This window comes from Felis catus, chromosome E2 (genome assembly GCF_018350175.1).
Source record: "Felis catus isolate Fca126 chromosome E2, F.catus_Fca126_mat1.0, whole genome shotgun sequence".
Taxonomy (NCBI): Eukaryota; Metazoa; Chordata; class Mammalia; order Carnivora; family Felidae; genus Felis; species Felis catus.
Genome location: NC_058382.1, coordinates 10,484,934 through 10,509,499, shown reverse-complemented (window position 1 = coordinate 10,509,499; position 24,566 = coordinate 10,484,934). Strand labels below are relative to the sequence as shown.

General features: G+C 59.0%; 3 protein-coding genes across 5 annotated transcripts in view; 2 read left to right on the top strand and 1 right to left on the bottom strand.

Moving 5' to 3' along the window:
• The window catches only part of PNMA8C (PNMA family member 8C), a 33,554-nt gene extending 9,403 nt beyond the window's left edge, over positions 1-24,151 (top strand). Inside the window, exons 2-4 of one of the 3 annotated variants that reach the window (XR_006590355.1) lie at positions 20,348-20,425; positions 20,958-21,386; positions 22,715-24,151. The gene's annotated coding sequence lies outside the window, so the exon portion shown is untranslated. Of the gene's footprint in view, positions 1-5,209; positions 5,450-20,347; positions 21,766-22,714 lie in introns of those variants that run through there. The other 2 variants (XM_023245108.2, XM_023245106.2) reach the window with 2 other exon arrangements.
• Positions 5,800-8,708, top strand: CCDC8 (coiled-coil domain containing 8). Its single transcript, XM_003997664.5, has one exon. The coding sequence runs from the start codon at positions 6,512-6,514 to the stop codon at positions 8,000-8,002; it is 1,491 nt and encodes a 496-aa protein (XP_003997713.3). The 5' UTR covers positions 5,800-6,511; the 3' UTR covers positions 8,003-8,708.
• PNMA8B (PNMA family member 8B) lies at positions 15,303-17,349 on the bottom strand. Its single transcript, XM_023245918.2, is given in 6 exon segments — positions 15,303-15,702; positions 15,705-15,937; positions 15,940-15,978; positions 15,981-16,341; positions 16,343-16,494; positions 16,497-17,349. Coding segments are annotated over 6 exon segments (1,209 nt in total). The 5' UTR covers positions 16,654-17,349; the 3' UTR covers positions 15,303-15,435.
• Positions 24,152-24,566: the final 415 nt, after the last annotated feature.

Sequence of the window (24,566 nt, the reverse complement as noted above, 5' to 3'; positions counted from 1 at the left end):
GGCGCCGCAGGGAGATTATTTTTTGTAACACAGTACCCCGCTCCCCACCCTAAGATGTTCTGATCCAAAAGGGTGAGCTCGGGAAATTGAGTGATTTCTAAAACTCTCCCCAGTGATTCTAATGGGCAAACCAGATTTGCGCATCACTGCCTCAGAGAATGAATGAATGCGTGAATGAATGAATGAATGAATGAATGAATGAATGATTTTTCAAAAGCACAGCTATTTTAACTGCTGGCTTTGCTTCTACACTTGCCAAACAAGCTCCAGATTCTGGGTTGAAGAGGGGAGAGGCAGGGGTGGCCCGATATGTGGCTGGTTCTGGTGGTCAGAACGTGGATCACAAGGCCGCTTCCTGCCTTGTTTGTTGAGCACCTACTACGTCTTGTCAATTAACCCATTGATTAAAAACTGTAGATAATTAACATCCTGTTCGTTCCAGACAGGGATCTGATTTCTGGGCATTTGAGACGGAGGACAAGTCTAGTGACCGTGCCAAGGTTACAAATGTCACCTGGGGCGGCCGGGGCGGTGGGGGAGGAAGTCTCCACGGATTGCCCACCAACCTTGTTCCCCATCCCCAACCTGCCAGAGGGAACTGACAAAATGAAGGAGCCGTTAAAGGTACAGGGGGTGGAACGTAAGGAACCTGAGTGTTTCAAGGCTCTGTCACTTACTAGCTGTGTGGCTTTCTTTGGCCTCATCTTTTCTCATCAGAAAAATGGGAATAAACACTTTAAGAGGGGTGCTAAGGAGGAAAAGAAAAAAAATCCATAGGGACAGAGACAACGTAGGTGTCCAAAGTGAATAATTATCAGGATTATCATGTTCCCTGCTTTCGGGCATACCGACGAAGGGGGGAGTCGTCACAAAAAAAGAAAATCAAGATTGATCTGCATACACAGATACGGAAAGGCTTCAAGACAGGCTATGAAGTGAAAAAAGCAAAATTTATAGTTAATAGATCCGGTGCAATCCTCTCGTTCATTCACTCAACAAACATTTTGAGTGCCTGGGGTGCCTGGGAGGCTCAGTCGGTTGAGTGTCTGACTAACTCAGGTCATGATCTCGTGGACCATGAGTTGGAGCCCCCCGTTGGGCTCTGTGCTGACGGTTCAGAGCCTGGAGCCTGTTTCGGATTCTGTGTCTCCCTCTCTCTTATTCCCTGCCCACCTCCTCGCTGTGCTCTGTCTCTCTCTCTGTCTCTCTCTCTGACTCAAAAATAAATAAACGTTTAAAAAATTTTTTTTAATATTTTGAGCACCTGTCAGTATTGTTCCAGGTTCTGAGAATTTAACAGCGAACAAACTAGAGAAATAGCCCACCCCTCATGGGGCATGTATTCTAATAGTGTGAGACAACAAATAAATAAGAAAATACTAGGAAGTGGTAAGTACTATGATAAAAATAATTCAGGGGGCGCCTGGGTGGCGCAGTTGGTTAAGCGTCCAACTTTAGCCAGGTCACGATCTCGCGGCCCGTGAGTTGGAGCCCCGCGTCAGGCTCTGGGCTGATGGCTCAGAGCCTGGAGCCTGTTTCCGATTCTGTGTCTCCCTCTCTCTCTGCCCCTCCCCCGTTCATGCTCTGTCTCTCTCTGTCCCAAAAATAAATAAATGTTGAAAAAAAAATTAAAAAAAAAAAAAAAGGAAAAAAATAATTCAGAATGATGTGGAAAATCCACCCTCCCCCGGGGGAAATTCTGAAATTACACATGTAAGCTTTATTTATTTATTTATTTATTATTATTATTGTTTTTGGAAAAGTACAGAGGTATTTCACTGTGGTTACTTTGGGGCAGGGGGAGGCCGGAGGCTGGCAGAGGGAGACTTGTTTTTCATTTTATACCTTTCTCTAACTTCATTTTCTCTTTTTTTTTTTTTTTTTTTTTTTTTTTTTAGTTTGTTTTAGAGAGACAGAGAGAGGGAGAACAATCAGGGGAGGAACAGACAGAGAGGGAGAGAGAGAATCCCAGGCAGTCTCTGCACTGGGCTCGAACCCAGATCATGACCTGAGCCAAAATCAAGAGTCAGACACTCAACCGACTGAGCCACCCAGGCGCCCCAGGGGTTGGCACTTTTTGTAAGAACGTTGACCTTTTGCGGTTTTCATTTCTAAGATAACGTTCCCCTCCCTCCTCCCCCCCCCCCACAGACCCCCGCACCCCCTCCCATCCCCGCCCTCAAGTTTTTTACCAATTACAGAAACCAAATGTCTCATCTGCGAGAGGTCATTCCTCTCGCAAGTGTTGACTTTTCCGACCTGGATTCTTAAACCAGTATTTCTCAAACGGGGGGCCTCGGGATTCTTAGTTTCGGGTGGCTTTTCAGGGAGGCTGATTGGGGAATCGGGCCTAGAGAAAGGAGATGAAGCCTAGAAAAGGCTCTGCCCCGCCCCCGCCGCCCCAGCCCTCCCCTCCCCTCCCCTCCGCGGGCCGACTCGCGCTGCGGAGCGCGTCTCCTCGTTGCCGGGGAGACCGCTCGCGAGGCTCCAAACCTCGCACCAGGGAGGGGCGGGGCGGTGGGAGGCTGGGCGGGGCCTGAGCGCGCCCGCCGGGAAGGAGCTGGGGTGAGCGAGAAAATCCGGCAAAGCCCAGCGGCCTGGCTCTGCACAGGCGAAAACAACCCGAATGAGCCAATACTTGTGCACAGGCCTCGCGGAGATCTTCACCAACCCCTGCCCGCCGAGCATCTCCCTTCCCTTCCCCCTCTCTCTACACATCTGCCTGGTTCCTTCAAGAATTAAAATCCCACGTCGTGAGTTAAATACAATCACATGTATTCATGGGGCGCTTGGGTGGCTCAGTCGGTTAGGCAGCCGACTGCTTGATTTCGGCTCTGATCGTGATCTCACGGTTTGTGGGTTCCAGCCCCACATTGGGCTCTGTGCTCACAGCTCCCAGCCTTCTTCGGATCCCGTGTCTCCTCCTCTCTGCCCCTTCCCCACTTGTCCCCCACCTTCACTCTCTCTCAAAAAAAAAAAAATGTTAAAAAAAATTTTTTTTAATTACATGTGTTCATTTTTACACTTTGTGTTTATGTCATTTCACAGGTTTTTTTTTTTAACTTGCTGAAATTTTTCTTTTTAAACAGATTGTATATTTCATTATAATTGGTTTCCTTTGTAATCCAGTGAATGTAATTCCTTTTTTTTTTTTTAATGTTTATTTTTGGGAGAGAGGCAGAATGCGAGCGGGGGGGAGGGGGAGAGAGAGAGGGAGACACAGAATCCGAAGCAGGCTCCAGGCTCTGAGCTGTCAGGACAGAGCTGGATGCGGGGCTCAGTCTCACCAACGGCAAGATCATGACCTGAGCGGAAGTGGAACCTTAACCGAGTCACCCAGGAGTCCCAGTGGATGCAATTCTATGCACTGAAAAACTTTATCTTGAAATGCAACCCGTAGCACTTAGGAAGGGTTGGGCGCCTGGGTGTCTCAGTGGGTTGAGCTACTGACCAGGTCAGGTCACAATTTCGCGGTCTGTGAGTTCGAGCCCTGAGTCGGGCCCTATGCTGACAGCTCAGAGCCTGGAGCCTGCTTTGGGTTCTGTGCTTCCTCTCTCTCTGCCCCTCTCCTGCTCATGCTCTGTCTCAGAAATAAACATTAAAAAAAATTTCTTTTAAAAGAAAGGGTTAAGGATTCCTCAGATGAAGGGCCTTGGAGAGGGTAGAGGCCACCCTATATTTGGCAGGTGTAGGCAGTGTAGAATGACCTTGAGCAGAGGGAAATTGCCAAGAGAAGGTGGGCCCATAACATTCTGGGCATTGGGAGCAGCAAGTGCAAAGGCCCTGAGGCTGGTGTCTCTGCTGAACAGCGAAGAGGCAGGTGTGTCTGGAGGTGATGGAGTCAGCGAGGAGGAGAGAAAGAAAGCGGAGGAGGTGTGCTAGGGCTTTGTGGACGGTGGTGAGGACTTCGATTTTACTGAGTAAAGTGGAGGATTTTTGAAAGAATAGAGACGGCGCTGACTTCAGTTGTTACAAGATCCCTCCAGCTGCCGGGGTTGGGGAGGATTACAGGCGGTGAGAGGGAAGCAAGGAGGTGTTTGCATGGGTCCAGTGACCTTGTAGCTCTGAGAATTCATTCTGGGCCCATTCAGCAGGGTGCCTGCTTCCAAGGAAACTCTCCACGCAAGTTCAACGTTACTGTTACCAATGCCACCGTGATGCATACTCTTGCTCAGCTACCTGCCTCAGAGTTCCCTGAGTGGGGCCCCCTGTGTGGGGCACATCCTGGGCCCCACATTCCAGGGATACCGACCTACTATGTCCGTCTGAGTCTGAGGACCTTTGAGTTAATTTAACTTAGTGAACATTTTTTTTTTTGAACGTTTTTTTTTAATTTTTTTTTCAACGTTTATTTATTTTGGGGACAGAGAGAGACAGAGCATGAACGGGGGAGGGGCAGAGAGAGAGGGAGACACAGAATCGGAAACGGGCTCCAGGCTCCGAGCCGTCAGCCCAGAGCCTGACGCGGGGCTCGAACTCCCGGACCGCGAGATCGTGACCTGGCTGAAGTCGGACGCTTAACCGACTGCGCCACCCAGGCGCCCCAACATTTTTGACAGCTAAAAATCCAAGCAATTCAAGCAAGAAGATAAAGAGTAAAAAATGCAGGTCTCCGCCACCTCTGGGGATCCCCAGTCTCCCTCCCCAGAAACAGTCACTGTTGGTAGTGGTGGTTTTTTTTTTTTTAATGTTTATTTTTGAGAGAGAGAGAGAGACAGAGTGGGCAGGGGCAGGGGAGGGGCAGAGAGAGAGGGAGACACCGAACCGGAAGCAGGCTCCCGGCTCTGCACACTGCCAGCACAGAGCCCGACGCAGGGCTTGAACTCACCAACTGTGAGATCATGACCTGAGCCAAAGTTGGACGCCCAACCGACGGGGCCACGCAGGAGCCCCTGTCAGTGTTTGTCCCTGTGAGGAGTACATGCACACACCTAGGTCCTTTGCCCCCGCCCCCCCACTCACACTCACACACACACACACACACACACACACACACACATCATACTGTTTCAGATTCAAAGCCAGGTCCCATCGTTTCCGGTAGAGGGACCTTGAGGCAGGGATCTCACATTCTCAGCTATAAAATCAGAATCATCACCACTCTACCTGCATCATAGTGTTATAGCGAGGATGTCATGAGTTGATTCGAAGAAAGCACCTACAACCGTACCTAGGACATACGAAACCTGACCATCCTTCTTTCCACTAGGTACTTCTTTTTACGTGGCTGCGTAGTATTTCACTGGGAGAACCGGACAACCGGGCCAGTCCCTCCTGATGAACACTGAGGTCCATTCATTCACGCCAACATCTTTACTGAGCCCCTACTGTGTGCGGAGTCCCACGCTGGAGGCTGGCACAAGAAGGCCCTGGTACCAATTTCTGCGCCAAGACGCACGGCAGGTACCAAAAGTCCCATGGTGCGAAAGGGTAACGGGCACCGCCAGTGGCCTTCAAAAGGACTGCCCCGTTAGCGCACCCACCTTCCAGGGCTTGGCTGGAACCCGCACGTTTAGAATGGCAGGTTGGGGAACTGCTGCCTTTCTGGGGAAAGGTGCTGACGTGGGCCTCGGCGGGCGATCGGCTGGGAAGCGACGGCCCCAGCGAGGCCCGCAGCGCGGCCACACCCCTGTGCGGGAGGGGAGCGAGGGCGCCCCGAAGGGAGTGGACAGCCCCCCTGTCAGTCTTCCCGAGTCGGGGAGTGTAAGATGAGAAGGGGGAAGGTGGGCCTCACCCTCGGGGAGAGCGAGGAGGAACTTCCTGCCCGCGCGCGCGCTCCTCGGTGCCGAGCGCACGGGCTGGGAGGCCGTAGGCGCGTCAAGGTCAGCCTGGACGGGGGTGGCAGCCTGCCTGGGGGCGGGAGACCCTCCCGGGGGGCTGGGCTGCGGCCTCCGAGCGCCTCGGCCATATTGAACAGCCACGGCTGAGTCGTCTTTGTCTGCGAAGTCCTCTCCCAAGCTGCAGGCGAGCCCCCGAGGCAGGAAGAGCCACGGGGCAGCCCGTGCGCCCCAACTCGGAGCCCGTGCACCGCGTTCGCAGCTGGCCGGTGGGCTTTGAGCCTCAGGACCCATCTCACCCCCGGCCCACGTAAGCATCCCTGGGGGTTGATTCCCGCCAGTCCTTGGTGGGGAGCCGGACTTGACCAAGACTGGACTCGGTTACGGGCAGAGAAGTTAGGAGGGGCTGGCTCCTCCCTGGCTGGAGAGGTGAGACCCTCCGGGCAGTTCGGCCGCGACCCCCCACCCCCAAGACCCAGGCCTACTTGTAGTTTGGGGTCGTTGCCCCCACCCCAGCTTTCACCCTGGAGATCTTAAAGACCCTCGAGAAAAGCCACGTGGGGGGCTGGTTCCCCTGGGGCTTCCTCCCATCCCCCGACTGCCTGATCCTGTGGAGCGTCCCAGATGTCTGCAAAGACGTGGATCTGGATGTCCTCGTGGAAGCCTTGAAACCCGTGGGGACCTTTAAGAAGATTGGCAAGGTGTTCCGCAGGGAGGAGGACTCCACGGTGGGGATGCTGCAGATCGGGGAGGACGTCGACTATTTGCTCATCCCCCGGGAGGTCAGGCTGGCCGGGGGCGTGTGGAGGGTCATCTCCAAGCCGGCCACCAAGGAGGCCGAATTTCGGGAGCGGCTGACCCAGTTTCTGGAGGAAGAAGGCCGCACGCTGGAGGACGTGGCCCGCATCATCGAGAAGAGCACCCCACACCCACCCCAGCCCCCCAAAAAGCCCAAGGAGCCCCGAGTGAGGAGGAGAGTCCCGCAAATGGTGACCCCTCCCCCGCGGCTGGTCGTGGGCACCTATGACAGCAGCAACGCCAGCGACAGCGAGTTCAGTGACTTCGAGACCTCCAGACGCAAGGGCGACAAGGGTCCCAACGGCCCGCGGCGCGGCAGGAGGGTGCGCAAAATGCCTGTCAGTTACCTGGGCAGCAAATTTCTGGGGAGCGACCTGGAAAGCGGGGATGACGAGGAACTGGTGGAGGCCTTCCTGCAGCGAGGGGAGAAGAAGCCCAGCGCGCCACCTGCCCGCCGCCGCGTGAACCTGCCGGTGCCCATGTTTGAGGACAACCCCAGGCCGCAGCTGTCCAAGGCGGACAGGTGGCGAGAGTACGTCAGCCAGGTGTCCTGGGGGAAGCTGAAGCGGAGGGTGAAGGGCTGGGCGCCGAGGTCCAGCCCCGAGGTGGGCGAGGCCCGGCAGGCCTCTCCCAGGGTGGAGAGGGACGGGGCATGGGCGCCAGGCGGGGCCAGCCTGGGGGATAATGTGGGCAACGCAGGAGGCGGCCAGGCGCCCGAGACTGCCCCAAGACGATGGAGGCCCAGAATCAACTGGGCCTCTTTCCGCCGTCGTAGGAGGGAGGAGGCAGCAGCATCCACAGTTCAGGCGGCAGAGGCTGCAGACGATCAGAGGGCAGAGGCTGCAGACGATCAGAGGGCAGAGGCTGCAGACGATCAGAGGGCAGAGGCTGCAGACGATCAGGGGGCAGAGGCTGCAGACGATCAGGGGGCAGAGGCTGCAGACGATCAGAGGGCAGAGGCTGCAGACGATCAGGGGGCGGAGGCTGCAGGTAATCAGAGGGTGGAGGCTATAGCTAATCAGAGGGCGGAGGCCATACCCGTCCAGGGGGCAGAGGCCGAGGATAATCCCGGGGCAGAAGCCATGGCTGTCCAGAGGGCAGAGGTTGCAAATAATCGGAGGGAAGGGGCTGCAGATAATCAGAGGGCAGAGGCCCCAGTTGTCCAGGAAGCTGAAGCCTCAGCTGCCCGGGTGGCCACAGGGGCAACCCAGGGAGCTAGGGCCCGGAAACAGGTCAAGACAGTGAGGTTCCAGACTCCTGGACGTTTCTCATGGTTTCGCAAGCGGCGGAGAGCCTCCTGGCACACTCCTCGGTTGCCAACCCTGCCGGAGAGAGTCCCCAGGGCAGGCGAGGCCAGGAGCCTTAGGGTGTTGAGGGCAGAGGCCAGAGCAGAAGCGGAGCAGGGAGAACGAGAAGACCAGCTGTGAGGTGAGGGCAGGGGTGCCCCGGACCACGCCGCCACCGGCCACGCTCTCGGCCACGCAAGGCACGGTCCTCCTCTCCCGCACTTGGATGGAGACGCTCTTCCTGCCTCCGTACTTGAAAATGGAGGTTGGGGCGCCTGGGTGGCTCAGTCGGTTGGGCATCCGACTTCGGCTCAGGTCATGATCTCGCGGTTTGTGAGTTCGAGCCCCGCGTCGGGCTCTGTGCTGACAGCTCGGAGCCTGCTTCGGATTCTGTGTCTCCCTCTCTCTCTGCCCCTCCCCTGCTTGTGCTCTGTCTCTCAATAATAAATAAACGTTAAAAAAAATTTAAAAAAAAAAAAGAAAGAAAGAAAATGGAGGTGAAGCAAGGGCCAGACCATGGACCTCCCCCCTCTACCCCACATCCCTCTTTCTTGTTAAAATTCGTTCGTGCATTGAGTTTTTTTAAATACAGACTCTTTCTGGACACCCAAAGAATGTAAAGAAAGAGACCCATGGGGAAGAGTTGCATCACCTATGATCTGAACTTGCTCATATGCAGCTTTAGGTGCTCGGCTTGAAAAAAAAAGGGGGGGGAACGGCTGGGGAGAAATCCCCTCCCCTCCCCCTTCCCCCTCTCCTTTCTGCCTGCGCACTTAGCATTGCCGGCCTCCTTGAACTTAAAAAATGGGCGCAAGCCAACATGCAAATAAAAATGTTTACAAAGCGATCTTTTCCTGGCTTTGGACCTGGCCACTGAGGAATGCGCCAGGGTGATCTTGTCACTCCCTTGTGTCCCCTCCAGTCCCACCCTCTAAGATGGTGACCTGTGTTTATGTCGCTTTGTGGGCCATTCCCTCCCTTCCCCGTCCACTCCCCCCCCCCCCCGCTGTGCCCCCTGGGTTCGGGCCCAGGGCCCGCAGTTTACACATTTCACCTGACCCTGGTTACAAGGTAGAGAAGAAGGGGACCGTGTCCACAATTCAGATCCCGGGGCCCTTCACACCAGAGCTGCGGATTCGCTGAAGGTGGCTGTGCGGCCCAGGAATCTGTTTCCATTAAGCCCCAGCAACATCCCCAGGGGCAGACTGGCCACAGGCCACATCGGAAACGCTTTGCAGGGCGCCTGGGTGGCTCAGTCCGTTGAGCGTCCTTGACTTCAGCTCAGGTCATGATCACGATGGCGGTTCGCGGGTTGGAGCCTCACGTCGGGCTCTGTGCTGACAGCTCGGAGCCCGGAGCCTGCTTCGGATTCTGTGTCTCCCTCGCTCTCCGCCCCTCCCCCGCTCGCGCTCTGTCTCTCAAAAATGAATAAACGTTAAAAAAAAACTCTTTGCAATAGAAACAGTCCAAAAAGCAGGACTGCGGCGTAGCATGTCGTGGGCTGTGACTGGTGCTTATAATCAGGGAGAGATTGGGTTGCTAAGGCCCCGTGGGCACTGGCGGGCATCTCTCTGTGTCCCCCAACCCCAACTCCACCAGTGAAAACCAGCAAACGGCCACACCCCAGCCTAGCTGAAGGCCGGAGGAAAGGGAGGTCGTGGAGCAGGGAGGCCTGAAGGCCAGCCCTGTCCTGTGCCTGCACTCCTGGCCTGAGCTGCTCAGTTCTGTTTTGGAACTAAAGAATGACATGCTGTCACCTGCTCCCTCCCCGGAAGTAGTCGCTGCTAAGAGGCCCTTTGCACCTGTGGGGTTTGGAAGAAAGATGGTGTGGACCCCACCGGGAGGGATGAACTTGGCTGCAGGCGAGGGAATAACCAGGCTGGACCCGGCCATTCCAGGAGTGCCCAGCCTTCTGGCTTCCAGGTGGGTGGTGGCCTGGGGTCTGTGACCGCTGCCCGTCTGGGAGAACAGCAGCCATGTGACCACAGGGGGCCTAGCCGGCTTGGGTTGCCTGAAGGTGACAGAAGGTGGGAGCAGAGATTGCCACAGACACCAGGAGAGGCTCAGGGGTCTGGGGCAAAGCCAAACACCCGCCGATTCTCGGTTTGTCGCTCGCACCCCAGCGTTAGAGGCACGAGCATACATCAAGGCCCGGAAAGCAGAGGTCCCTGGGGTTACCTGAAATTCTACCAGGGTTTTTATACTATTTTTTTTTAAGCTTATTTATTTTGAGAGAGAGAGCGCGCACAAAGGGGAGGGGCAGAGGGAGGGAGGCAGAGAATCCCAAGCAGGCTCCATGACGTCAGGGCTGAGCCCAACACGAGGCTCAAACTCACAAACCGTGAGATCACTACCTGAGCCGGAATCAAGATTTCCACGCTTGACCGTCGGAGCCACCCAGGTGCCCCAATACTATTTATAATCCAAGGGGGATTTCATTTACTGCTTGAAGGGCTCAGTCCCCAAATGCAACCCACCTGATGCCTCCAGGGCTGTGGTTTGAAACATACCAGGATTTTCCTGGAGAGAAGCCCCAGAAAACCAGAATGTCCTCTCCAGACCAGCTTTGTCTGGATGTGCCCAGCCACCCCTAGACGTCCCCAAAGGGAAAAATAATGGAACACCTCCACCCTGCAACACGGTGGTGTGACATGACAGGAGAAACCTGTCATGGGGGGACATTCGGGGGGACAGAGTAAGGAGGGATTTGGAGCCTGGGTCACCCCTAGCACCAACCCTTACAAGCTGTGCACACTTGGCTGGTTACTTAACCTCTTTGTGCCCCTACTTACTCATCTGAAAGGGGGATCTTTCTAGATACGGAGCTTTCCTCCCAGGGCTGGTGAAGGACTGAAGGAGATGTAATGTGTTGGAATTCAAATCCGCCCCAACGGACATCATCTGTCCTATTCCTGTTATACACCAGAGGCGGTCAGTTCCTCACGAGACATCTCAGCCCTGATTGGGGCCCCGGGGACGGTGGTTTCCCCATCCTGGCTGGTGTGGAATGACCCGGGAGCTTTCAAACACCCCCGCCCAGCCCGCACGCTCAGAGACGCTCACCGAACTGGCGCAGGTGTGGCTGAGGCATCCAGAGCCCTAAGGCTTCCAGATGATTCCACTGTGCACCCGGGACTGCGAACGGATCCCCCCAGGGCTCCGGGAGATAATCAGACCCCACAGCAGACCCGTCTCAAGCTGGGCGTGCATCAGAATCATCTGGAAGGCCTTCTAAGACACAGACTTGCAGGATCCCAACCCCAAGGCATTCCTTCCGTCTGGGGTGGGCTCAAGGATATGCATCTCTAGCTCCAGCGGAGGCTGATGCTGCTGATCTCGGGACCTCCCTTGACGGGCCTCTGCCTGACGTTCAAAGGCCACGTGGAGCTTTGGCCCTTTAAGGTCCTGGGCCAGTGGCTGCAGCCTCCGGCGCCCTCCGGGGGAGCCCGCGCCTTTAACCAGCGGTCCTGGGGCGCCCCCTGGCGGGAGGCGCGGGAGCCGCAGGTCGTGCGGGCTCTCTCCCCTCTCGCGAGGGGTGGGACGTGGGCAGGGGGCGGCGCCGGCCGGCCCCGGAGCCCTCGACCTCCCCTCCGGAAGATGTGGGAGCCGACCCCATTCCCAGGAGCGCCGGGACCCGAGCTGGCCGACGGGGCGGACGGGTCCGGCCCGAGCGTGCGGGCCGAGGTGGGGTCGGGGACGGGGTAAAGGGACACCGCGGCCACGTGGTCTGGAACGGTTCCGCGGTTCCGCGAGGGAGCCCCGGAGGAGGACGAATCCGGGTTCGAGCTCCCTTGCCCCGCCCCGGAGCCTCCCTTTCCTCGTCTGGGAAATGGCAGTGAAAACCTGCCTTCCTCCAATTCCCCCACGCCTGTTCTGTGCGCAGAATCCAATAAGGACGCACACGACGGCCCGAATCTCTCCCCCACCAACTGACCCCGCGGGGACACAAACAGCGCGGGAGGCTGGCCCCGGTGGGGACCGTGATCCCACGTGAGCGACCCCTAGGCTCGCGCCTCCCGAGGGAGCCTCCCTCGGGCACCGGCCCGCCCCAGCCCTCACCTCTTCGGGTCTTCGCCCAAAGGTCGCCTTATCAGCGAGGGCTGCCTGGCCCCCCCGCCCCCGAACTAGGCGCCGATCGCAAACCCTGCGCCGCGCATGCTCGCCCCGCGGCCTCCCGGTGTCGTGCATCAGCGTGCACTTCTCCGGCAGCGTCCCCGTGTGGAAGCACGTTTTCCGTCCCCGGGCCCACGACGCTCCGCAAGGGTCTGCACTTGGCGTGCGTCCTGCCGCCGCGCCAGCGCCGAGCACCGGGCCTAGCTCCGGGTCCCGCGCGGCCCGCCCCGTCCCTCCCGCCTCCTCCCGGCCGCCACCGAGAGGTGTCCTCGGTGTCCTCGGGGCCGCGGGCCCTCGGGCGCGGGGGACAGCGGGAAGGCGGGGGACGCTCTCCGGGAGCCGCTCGCGCTGCGGCGTGGGCGGCAGGGACGCGGGCCCGGGGCTCCCTGTTCCCTCCTCGGGGAAGTCTGCTGCTTGGTGGAACCCTTCAGCGCGGCGACCTGGGCTCCGGGCTGCGGCAGTACCTCCCCCGGGGGCCCCTGGGCCACCTGCCCTGTCCTTCTGCACTTTGGCCCGCGATGGCCGCGTCACCCATTCCCTCCACGAACCCCCCTCCCCGACAGATACAGTCAGTGGGTCATCAGGAAACACGTGGGTGTGTCCGGTGGCTGTCAGAGCTCTGAAAAAGGGGGCATGTAGGGGAGGGTTACATTTTTCGTGGGGTGGTCAGGGAAGCCCTCCCTGGGACCGGGACAGTTGAACAAAGGCTGGAATGAAGTGAAGGATGGAGCCGTGCCAATATCCTGGGGAGAAGTACTCCAGGCCACGGGGGGGGGGGGGGGGGGCAGCAGGTGTAAAGGCCCTGAGGCAGGAATAGGCCCCAAATGTTAATCTGTGGGGACAAAGAAAAACTCTAAAGGGTTCGGGGAAGGGAGACACCGAATCACACATCAGACTGATCTAAGAGGGCCCCTCTGTGGCCTGTAGCCATGTATGGATGAGGACTCCAAAGGGAGGCAAGACCCCCAGGGAGGAGTGGAGACAGTTCCCCTCAGTCTGGGTCCATGGTAGATCTATGGCACAAGGGCCAGGGGACAGGCCTTGAGCTGGAGCGTGGGGGTTGGGTGGTGGGCATAGCAACAGGCCACAGAGCAGGGTGAAGCATCCACCCTGAGGTGGGAGGTGGAGAAGGAGGCCAGGAGTGGGGGCAGAGAAGAGTCGAAGCATGGCAGGGTTTATACGGCTGCAGTTAGGCCAGGGGCCTGGGTGGGGGTACGGCCACGGAAGGACATTGGGGGCAAAGCAGTGACAGGGCAGTCCCAGAGTGGTGGCCCAACCTCAGACACTCCCCATTCGTCCAGAGCATATTGAAACCAGACCAGAAGGCTCCATTCGCTTTACTGATGGGCCCCAGGGGACAGGGGCTCCAGGAGAGGAGCCCAGAGATGCTCCGCCCTCCTGCCCCGCCCCCAGGCAGCTGCAGAGGCCACTCAGACCAGGGCCATGGCTCCCAGGGAGGACGGGCTTCCTCCCCAGCCCCAGGGCATCCTGACTGCTGCCAGGTGATCTCAGTCACTGTCCCTTGGAGGTCCCTGCAGCCCTGAAGGAGACTCCTTCCCGTGTAACGGAAGCATTCTGGTGTCCCGAGGTGGGGGTAGGACAGTGCAGTCCGGCCGTGGGGACACCCCCAGCCCCCTGTGCCTTCCTGGAGACGTGGAGGGAGGGCCCTCCTGGCACGATGGGCCCGTCACCGCCTGGGGACGGGAACTCTGGCCCGGGCACACACGCAGCCCCAGGACGAGGGGACGAGAAACAGCAGCCAGCCCAGAACGAGGGTCCACCTCCCCACCCAGACACCGACGGGCACCGAAGCAGCTACGCGGGGACAGCAGGTGCTGACCGGACAGCGCGGAGCCAAGAGCCTGGGGAATCAGGGCTGGGCTGCAGCTCCCTCCTGGGGACATTCCGTCCTCTCAACACAAGACCCTGGGCGGCTCCTGCACTGGCTGGACTGGCCCTGCCCCCTCAGGCGCCACCTCGGGGTCCTTCCCGTGTTTAATTCACTCAGAGGGAGAAACGGGGACCCTTCATCCTCTTAAGACGGGGCTGCAAAGCCAGCGCCTAGGGGTCGGTCAGCCCACGGGACCCAGAGGAAGGGGACAGCTGTAGGGACAACGGGGATGGGGGGTGAGGGGACCCCAGGCCTGTTGGAAGTGCGCTGCCCTCACTGCCACGGACAGAAGCCAGAAATCGGGATTTTATGTGATCTACCCAGAGGTGCAAATTTTGGCCAATAATTGAGATGTCTGGGAATCCCTGGGCGGCCTGAGTGGCAGATTCAGCCCCGGACGGTGGCAGGTGGCCAGCCTTGGCCTTGAGGAGCTGGGTCCCTTGTCTCAGCTGTGGCTGAGGGGGGCAGGGCTGCTGCTCTTTCCCTTGCTTCCTCCTCCTCCTCCCCTGCCCCCACCCTTCCCACCTCTCCTCTCTTCTCTTCTCCCACGGGACCTCTCCCCTCCCCTAGGGGCTGCCCCCTCTGCCCCTCACATTCCTCTTTCTGGAATCATCTCCTCCCCCAAGCAGGGAGGATCAGCCTTCAGGCCTCGGCTACACGTGGGGAGAGTGGGTGTCAACCCACTGCCCAGCTGGGTGGCGGGGGCTCCATCCCAGATCCCAGGCCCCGTGAGACTGGCTGGAGTGGGGGGACAGTGGCCCACAGACGCTGGCCAGAAGCAGGTCTCCGGAACCATGGGGGCCTCCGGAGAGCCAGAAGGAACTCTCTGGCATGGCTGGCCTCCCCACTGCCCCATGTCCCCCCACTGTCACCTCCCCCCCATGCTAACCGGGTGCCACCTGGGTGGCCCGAGACACCGGCCCATCACCTGGGGCTGCTGCCTTCCGGAGGGGCCGAATCTCTCTCCTTCTTCCCTGGGGATCCTCCCGCCACCTGCAAAGGAGGGACAGAGAGGGACCCGGGAGGCCGGCGGCGGGTGGCTCAGCAGAGCGCGGGTCCCAGGGTGAAGCCGGGAGGCCGCCTCTGTCGCAGGGCGTCGGGGGAGGGGGTTGCCGGGATGGGGGGGGGTGAGGCCGCGCGTCTCCGGGTTCCCCTAGCGGCACTGGGGTGGGTCAGTCTCTGGCCGCCACGACCCTTCTCACTACCGGCCGACTTGGAGACGGGGGTGGGGGAGGGTGAGCAGCTGACCCCTGGCCTCGCCGGCCTCCGCAAGGGCTCCGGCGCCCCTTCTTTTGCCGGTTCACCGCCTTCCCCTCGGGAGCGACGTCAGCCCCACCCCACCCCCACCCTGCCGCGGCCTCTGCCTCCGCCTCCCCTGCCCCCACCCCGGCTCCTGCCCAAGCCCGACGTGGCGGCGCCCGCTTGCCCCCCGGCCTCCTGGACGCCCCGGCCTCGGGCCCCGACTCCCCGCTCCCCGCGGCCTCCGGCGCCGCCTCCGAGCCCGCGCCCGGCTCGCCTCCCGCGCGCCCGCACCTCCCGCCTTCCCAGGCGCCTTCCTTGGCGTCGCTCGTCAGCCCCGCCGGGTCCCCGCGCCCGTGGAGGGGGGCTCGGGCTCGGCCAGGCTGGAAATGCGCTCCCGGCGGCTCCCGCGGCCCGCGGCCTTCCGCAGGACCACGGCGTCCTCCCGGCGGCCCGCCTCGTCCACCTTCTCGCGGGCTCCCCGAGTGTCCCTGCGCGGGACGAGCAAGACCGCGGGGAGGGCCTCTGTCTGGCCTCGCTTGTCGCTCCAGCCCAGTGACTCCATCACCCAAGCGACTTTCAGCGTCTCCCCTCCCCGCCACGGGCCCACGGGGCCCACGGGTCCGCACAGGCCGCGATGGCCACAAACTCGGGACTGTCCACCCTCTCGTCTCCTGCCTCCCCGCTTCGCTGTGACTGGCTTTCGGGAGCGTCGCTGTCCCTGGGCTCCTGCTGCCACGTGTCTCTCACCGCCAGCAGGGCCGCTAAAGCCGGGCCGCGCCCCCCTGGGCGCCGGGCTTCTCCGCTGTGGAGGCTGAGGGCCTCGCCCCCCGGGGCTCTGCCTCCGCCCGCTCCTGCTTGGCTTTGTCCGTCCCGTCACCAGGGCCAAGAACTCGCGGGACCCGCTCCTCCGCCCGCGTCGCTCCGCAGGGTCCACTCCTTCTTCCTGAGCTTCTTGGCGACCTCCTGGAGCGGGCGTGGAGCGCTCAGGTCGTCCTGGGCTAGCTCGCGGATCACCATCCCCAGAGAGTCGTCGGGCTCCCGCCTGGCTCTCTCTCCTGGCCCTGCTGGGCCCACCTACCTGTTGCCTCTGGCTGTGTTTCTGCGAGCCCGGCAGCCCTTCCCTGGGGGGAGCCGGCCTTCCTGGGGGCGGGCCCTGAGCCCTGGGCCGGGGTCTCCCAAGCCAAGCGGGAGAGGGGGGCGTGTCCCCGGGGCCTGCAGCGCCTGCGGCCTGCCTCCGAGGGCCCCTCATCCAGCAGCAGGCCTTTCATCTGCCTCAGGACCCTTGTGTCCTCCGCGCGGTCGTGACACAGAACCCTCTGGACGCCGCCCTTGCCCGGGATCTGTCTGGGCACGGAGGCGTGATTTATGGCCTCTGCAAACTCCACCGGGCGGCCTCGGCCTTCTGGTCCCTCGCGGCCCTAGTGTTGCACAGCCTGCACGTGCCGGGGTGGGGGTGGGGGGGCAGGAAGGCCGGCTGCAAGATGGCTTTGACGGCCTCCTCCTCCAGGCCCTCCGGGATGCTGGTGACCAGTAGGGCCCCGTGCATGTCCGCGCGCAGCCCCCTGCCCCAGTGGTGCAAAGCCTGGTGGCCATGGTGCCTCCTGCCCACGGGCACAGATCGCCGGGCGGGGGGAAGCCCGCAGCGGACTCGGGCTGGGGCGCCCTGTGCAAATCCGGCCCTGGAACAGCGCTGCAGGCCTTGGGGTTCAGGTTCCAGCGAATGTGGCAAGGCTGAGAGCTGGGGGTCTCGGGGCTCCCTCTGCCTCTAGCCAGCTGATGCGGCGGCCTTTCTGACACCCCCTCTCCTGGGCTGTTGAAGGATCCGCGGTGCGGGAGGTGGGGGGCGGGGCTACGTGTCACGTTCAGGGCTGCCGCCAGCCCGGCTGCGATTCCCTTTTTCCCTGACAGCGGCCTGAGTGACGCGGCTCCTGCTCAGGCGCCCCGGAGGGCGGCGCCGTGGTCACCTTAGCGGCGAGGGGAGGGGAGCGGGGCCCGGCCGAGTCTGGGCGCTCACTTGCTCTCCAATCCAAGCAATGGCGAGGCGACCCGACTTCTAGGTCCTACGCCTGCGCGGATGGGCGCGCCCCTCCCCCAGCTGGGCCCGGTCTCCGTGGTAACGCTGCGGGCTGGAGCGGGAGTCAGCGTCGCTGGGGTCCAAAGTGCTGCTCCAAAGGACAGGAGGAAAGGAGGACGTGGAGACAGGCGGTCCCACCTGCACTGATGAGCCCAAAAAGGCCAAATCCACAGGGGACAGCGAGACGTCAGGACCGGACCTCCACGGTCACCTTCGGGACAGCCGGCTGTAATCCCGTCCCCTGTGTACAGGTGGAAGTCAGGATGTGACTCCGAAGTCTAGGAGGCCTTGGCCTCACACAGTGGTACCAGGACTCATTCTCGGGGAAGGAGCCTTGTTCAGCGTGACGGGTGTCACCCACGCGTCAGTAAGGGTCCGCGGGCTTCATATGTGAGGTGTATATATCATTGAGGGTATACAGACCTCATTCCCGGAGACCACGCTTCATTCTTGCTCGTATTCCTGGGTTGGAAATGGCACCCACAATCAGTCGTGTGTGTGTGTGTGTGTGTGTGTGTTTGTGTGTGTGTGTGTATCATGTTGTATGTGTATAATCTTCAGTGAGATCAGACCTGAATTCTGGTTCCCAGAGAAAGCATTTGCCCCTGGCCGGGGGCCATTCATGGGTGTGAATATCACGTTTCTTCCGCATCGTTTATCTGCCCACTCTATGTAAATCAGGCTCTGTGTGGTCCAGCCGTCCCATGTCTATCCTAGTTCTCCTTCTCCAGTTCCCCCCGCCTCCCCCAATCCCGGGAAGGTTTCTGAACTGCCCCCAGGCCTGGGTTCCGCTCCTCTGTTACACCGCAATAACCATGAACCCTACCTCCTAGGACTCTGATGGGGGTTAAAGTGGAGGAATCATGAAAGAAAGCCCTTTGGAACAGATGTTGGCCCAGAGTGGGTGTTCCCTAGAAGGTCACCGCCGTGGAAATCATTTATTGAGGACTTAGCATTATGTAAGCATTTGTTAAATAAAATGAGGCATCCAAACAGTGGATGGGACCCTTGTCTCCAGAGCAAAATGGTCCAACAGAAATCTAATTGGAGCTCCAAAGGCAAGCCACATGTGTAATGTTGAATTTGCTCTGGCCGCCTTCAGTAAATACAAGGAAGCCGGGGATTTCAGTTCATTCTAAGAACAGGCTTCACGGGGCGCCTGGGTGGCTCAGTCGGGTAAGCAACCGACTTCAGCTCAGGTCACGACCTCACGGCTCAGTTCCTGAGTTCGAGCCCCGCGTGAGCGCTGAGCCTACTTTGGATCTTCTGTCCTCCTCTCTCTCTCTCTGCCCCTCCCCTGCTCGCCCTATCTTAACAATAAAATAAAATCTTTTTTTTTTTAAAAAGGATGGATGGGGCGCCTGGGTGGCGCAGTCGGTTAAGCGTCCGACTTCAGCCAGGTCACGATCTCGCGGTCCGTGAGTTCGAGCCCCGCGTCAGGCTCTGGGCTGATGGCTCAGAGCCTGGAGCCTGTTTCCGATTCTGTGTCTCCCTCTCTCTGACCCTCCCCCGTTCATGCTCTCTCTCTGTCTCAAAAATAAATAAGCGTTAAAAAATAAAAAAAAAAATAAAATACAAATAAAAAAGGATGGATTTCATGTATCCTGAAATGTACACAATACGACCACTTACGTATCATCAATTTGAAACAATTATTTTTTTTTAATTTATTATTCTTGAGGGAGGGAGAGAGAGAGAGGGAGAGAAGGAATCCCAAGCAGGTTCCTTGCTGGGATGCCCGTGAACAGCCCTGACTTGTTCCATATCTTCCATGCCCCTCAGATGTACCACCAGGCATTCACGTCTGTGCAGAATCGATTTACAAGGATCTGAGCCCAGAATCCAACTCTGCTTTATACATAAACACGATGCATCTTTTTTTTAATTTTTTAAAAAAGTTTTTTTTCATTTTTGAGACACAGAGAGAGAGACAGAGCGCAAGCAGGGGAGGGGCAGAGAGAGAGGGAGACACAGAATCCGAAGCAGGCTCCAGGCTTCGAACTGTCAGCACAGAGCCCCACGCGGGGCTCGAACCCACAAACTGTGAGATCTTGAACTTGTTACGGAACCGGGCTGGAACGCTGGCGGAAAAACCAAGCGGCACTCAGAGATCTTGGTGGATCGGAGATTCATTTAACACCGGCGGGCTCAGAGGAGACCGTTTCTCCAAAGATCTGAGCCCCGAATGCGAGCGGGAAGGGTAATTTATAGTTGTAAGCCTCCATATTTCGGGGCGGAGGGTTCGCGCACGCAGCAAACAAAGGAAGAAGAATCCAGACGAGGGGTCTCTAAGCTAGAGACCAGAGTTTGTTTTACCCCATGGGCCACCTTTGGCGTATTTTATTCACTTGTCCAACAACGTGAGCTGAAGTTGGACGCTTAACCGACTGAACCACCCAGGCGCCCCCACGACACGTCTTTCCAAACACGGTTTTCATTGCCACTGACCAGGCCCGCTTTTATTCTAGTGTCTGTGCCCTACTTCCAAGTAATTCCATCTGGCCTCCCCTCCCCTTACCTCTACATCCACACTGGGTCATGAACGGCAGGTGCGATCATCTGTCCTCTTCACCCCACTTTCTGGCTGCTGTGTCCCCCCAGAAGCTGGCCCCATTCATTTCTCTCCCGGGAGGCGGGGGGGGGGGGAGGGCGGGAAGTGGGGCAGAGTGGGTGGGGACACGGTCCCAGAAGCCAAGTAGAGAATTAGAGAGTCTCAGAAACTTCCGGAAGAAGACTGTGGCACCCAAGAAACGGAAACATTGCAGAAGCTCCAGGGCACAGGCTCGGAGTAGGCCTTGAACTCTGAGCCCTGTGAGCGAACGATCACACGGGCACCGGCCAGGCAGGGCGATAGGAAGCCCGAATGTCCTGCCCAGCCCTGGCTGTTGCCTCCACGGTTCCCATAGAAACAGCTGGAAGAGAAGGCCATATCAAATGCTTGGCACAATTCTTCTCCCACCTCCCTGTGCCTGAGGGGAAGGAAAACAGAACAAAATAAAAAAACCCGAGCCTACTTGAGAAATGGCAAAAGCAACCATTGGGACAGGGGTTCTCATAGTGTGCTCCAGGAACCCTTAGGGGTTCCCAGAGGCATTTCGGGGGGTCCATGGGATCAAAGCTGTGGTCACGAGAGGACTAACGCGTTATTTGCCTTTTTCACTCTCAGTCTCTCCCCAGTGTTCGGTGGAATTCTCCAGAGGCTACGCGGCGTGGCGATGTTGCAACTGGCTGAACGCAGAAGCAGGTAGGAGGATCCAGTAACCTCTGTTGAATCAGACACGAAGGAGATTTGCAAGAACGTAACACAACGCCATTCTCCTCTTGAATTGGTCGATTTGGGAAAATAATAGCTATTTAATTAATTAATTTAGTTAGTTTTTTTATGTTTTTATGCATCTTTGAGAGAAAGAGAGAGACAGAGCACGAGCAAGGGAGGGGCAGAGAGAGAGGGAGACACCGAATCGGAAGCAGGCTCCGGGCTCCGAGCCATCAGCACAGAGCCTGACGCGGGGCTCGAACCCACGGACTGAGAGATCATGACCTGAGCTGAAGTCGGACGCTTCACCGACTGAGCCAGCCGGGCGCCCCTGGATAACTTGTCTGAGAGCTGTTCCCCCGCTTTGGTTACTCAAAGCGTCCTTTGCTTAGAGCCCTTGTGGGTAACGTGTCTCAGAGCGACCGTCGTTAATACGTCTCGTCTATAATTCTGCCCGCCGGGTGGAGTCGCACAAGGAGAACTCAGCCCATTTCACCTTTTTAACGTCCCCTCCTCCAAGGCGAGACACCGATCACGGTTTTAAGACACGGCTGCAAGTTCCGGGCCGTCCCTAGAGGTGGGGGTCCGCATCCCCCTTCCTTGAACCTGAGCCTGGGTGAGCTTTGCGGCTGCCCCCAGTGATAACGTGTGGCGGGAAGGATGTCCTGGGACTTCCAAGGCCAGCGACAGAAGGCTTTTGTGTGCAACTCAGCTGCCGGGCTGCGAGGACGCCTGATTCACACGGATAGACCGCTTGGAGGCACGCCAGTCCTCCAGTCAGGCCACCCCACACCAGGCCCTGGACACAGGAGAGACGAAGCCTCCAAGGGCTCCCAGACCCCTGATGTTGGTGTCACCTCAACCAAGGCCCCAGACCTCGTAGGGCTGAGAGAAGGAAGCTGTTCCCAACGGCGCCCTTTCAGCGCTGTTGACCGCAGAATCCGTGAGCGTAAGCAAAAGTTGTGGTTTTATGGCACGAAGTTGGGGGTGGCGGGGTACCCAGCAGAAGTACGGGGCACACGCCTGTCTGCATCTCTCCCGCCTCCCCGCCCCCCACCCCACGCTGCTAAAGACGTGACGATCCACACCCTCGCCCCATCCTCTTGGGCCGAGTGGGACAGTCCCTGGCACGCGTCCCAGATGCAGATTGCCAGGAGGTAGGGTCTGTGGACTGCTCCCTCTCCCAAGTCCCCCAAGCCACCCGGTGCAAGGACTGTCCCCGTTCACGCCCCCACCGTTAGCGCTTGAGGATTCCCGGGCCCCGACCCCCTCTCCCAACACTAGACGTTATCCAGCCTTTGAAGATTTGTCTGTCTAATGAGTGCAAAGTGATGGCTCCTTGTTCCCTTCCCGCCGTGGTAGCACCTGCCATTTGCCCAAGACGGGGGACAGAGTTGGGGGAGGGGGTCCCAGGCAGGACACCGCGGTCTCAGGTTCAAGGATCGGATCTATCTCGCCCAGGGGCGGGGGGTGGGGGGGGGGGGACCCGAGCGGGCTGGTGTCAGAGGTTTGCTCCGTTCAAGTTGAGGCATTGGGCTCGCACCTGCCCATGACACGATCCCACTGACACGCAGACCGACACGTTTACAAAAACCCCTGCACCCCTCACACACACCCACCTCTAACACACATCACACACACCTAGAGACATACACAGAAACCCAGTGTCCACTATCCCTCGCCCACTCTCGCCCCGCTGTGGGAGCCAGGAGGTCGTTCCTGCCCGTGCAAGGACACAGCCCGCCCCAAGTGGCCTGCCAGACTCTCCCTCAATCCCAGCAGAGCCACCCGGAACTCACCCTAGGGCGGGGGGGGGGGCAGGGATCTCACACCCGTCCTCCACAAGGCGTCACAAACTTGACCCTGCCTCTCCCCTTTCTATGGCTCCAGTGCCCTCCTCGCGGCGGCCCTTGAGGCCCCTGCACACTGCAGTCCTGCCCTCCTCCCCGGGGGTCTGTCCAGCCTGGAGCACAGGAGTCACGCGTGAAGCTCCCCTCGGGAGGGATCCCTGTGTCCCCCCACCCCACCGCCCGAGGGACTGTGAACCCCAGGAGGGCAGGGCCTGGGCTGTCTCAGGCGTGGCTGGGTCTCCCGCTAGGCGGGAGCAGGCTCTGGGAGAGCGTGTGGGGAAGGAAGATTAGCAAAGAAAGCAAAGGAGAAAGGAGGGGAGAGAAGAGAGGGAGGAAGGATCTGCAAAGCTCTGGCTTCATTCTTTTCTGAGCTGTGTCCCCAGGCGCCCACCAGAGGGCGCTCTGAGCCAGCACATCCCTCCTGCAGGGCCTCAGGCTCCCCGACAGACAAAAACGGATCATAACGAAGAGGATTGCCGTGAAGCCCTTCTACCCAAAGCCCCACTGCGTCCTAGGAGTGCGCTGCAGCCGCCAGGCGCCTAACTCCACGCAGCAGCTCAGAGTAACTTACAAAGGAGGAAAGCGAGGCTCAGAGGCGTTGTTTAACTTTCCCAGGGTCACACAGCACCTAAACTGAAAAGAAGCTTCCAGCTCTGACCTTGGTGACCCAACAAAGTTGTGCTCCTTGGTCACATCCACCAGTCCCCACGGGCCTGGCCCTGACACTTCCCCCCCACCCACCCACTTAGCCACACTCCGCCCCCCCCCCCAACCATTCCATCTGGCCACTGGGGCCCTTGTAAACCAACCACCTGGAAGGCACTTCTTCCCTTATGCTACCCCGCAGAGGGCCACCTCCTCCCTTCAGGCTCAGCTCGGTGTCACCTCCCGCAGGAGGGAGAGCAGTGACCCTCACCCAGGAGATGCGCAGCCGTTCTGGGGAGGGAGCCGCTGTTCCCTGACCCAGAACCGGCTTCAGCTCTTCCGACCCATTTCCCCCCTGAGAATCCAGGCCTTTCCCTGCTAATGCTCACGTCTCTATGTGATTGTGGGAACCCCCTCCCCCACCACGGACCAGGTGGTTCCTGTGGGGACCACTAACCCTCACACACCCAAGCCTGGCCAATCAGAGAACTCATTCCCCTTCCCAATCCCTGTGATTGCAGGCACGTGACCCAGCTGGTCCAATGGGAGTCGGTCCTCAGTCTCTGGCTGAATAAATGAATGAAAGGGCCCTGGAACCAGCCATGCCTGAAGCCAATCAACCCGAACATTTATAGTAACACGAGCCGATGAATTCCCTTTTCTGCTTAATCCAGGATAATTTGGGTTTCTACACTTGGGACCCAACGAGTGCTGTGTAATGTGCCCCCTAAAACATTCTGCAAGCCCTGCCCCAAGAGAAGGTGTGCAGTGGGGCTCTCCGTGCCTGCCAGATAACACCTCTGGCTCCAAGGGCTGGGACAGGGCTTGGAGGGATAAAGAAAAGGGTCTTCCCGATTTCTCAGACCCAGCATCACCACTTGCCATACGTTCTTGGGGCTTCTCGCTTCCCTCCAGGGACCCCAGGTCTCATACCAACAGGGGACCAGTGAAGGCAGTCTCACTGCCCCCGCTGGAGCAGACCATCAGCGAGCAATTTGTCAGACACGGTGTTTGCAAGACAGACCCATGCTTGGGCAGACTGGCATCTCGGCCACAGGTAGGCTGAGGAGAAAGACATCACTGAGGGAGCCTGGGTGGCTCAGTCGGTTAAGCATCTGACTTGGGCTCAGGTCATGATCTCACGGTTCGGGAGTTCGAGCCCCACGTCGGGTCTGTGATGACAGCACAGCACAGAGCCTGCTTCAGATTCTGTATCCCCTCCCTCTCTCTGCCCCTCCCCCACTCAAACATTGTCTCTTTCAAAAATACATAAACCTAAAAAAGAAAAAGAAAATCACTGGTTTCACATCTCATATCTTGCCCAGATAGAAGGAGGGGCGTTCCTCCTGTGGTCTGGGACTGGCTCACCACCACAGTGTGCCCAGAGAGGAGGGGTGGGCAGGGGAGAGGAGGGGCAAGGCCTGGGGCTTGAGAAGACCGTTCTGGAAGCATCGTGGGGTGCGGCAGCCCTGAAACACACTGGGGCAGCGCTTTGAGTGTCCATGGGGGCAGCTGAGATATTATTAAAGTGAGCTCCTAGGGGTCCCTATGATATGATTATTAGTGGTGTCCCAGGGGCTCTCCCCGGAAGCCCAAAGCCCCGCCCGCTCAGCCTGGGTCTCATCCGGCCACCT

What these genes read in the sequence shown, in the direction of transcription:
- CCDC8 (XM_003997664.5), top strand. Translation starts at nt 6,512, where the DNA reads ATGCTGCAGATCGGGGAGGACGTCGACTATTTGCTCATCCCCCGGGAG.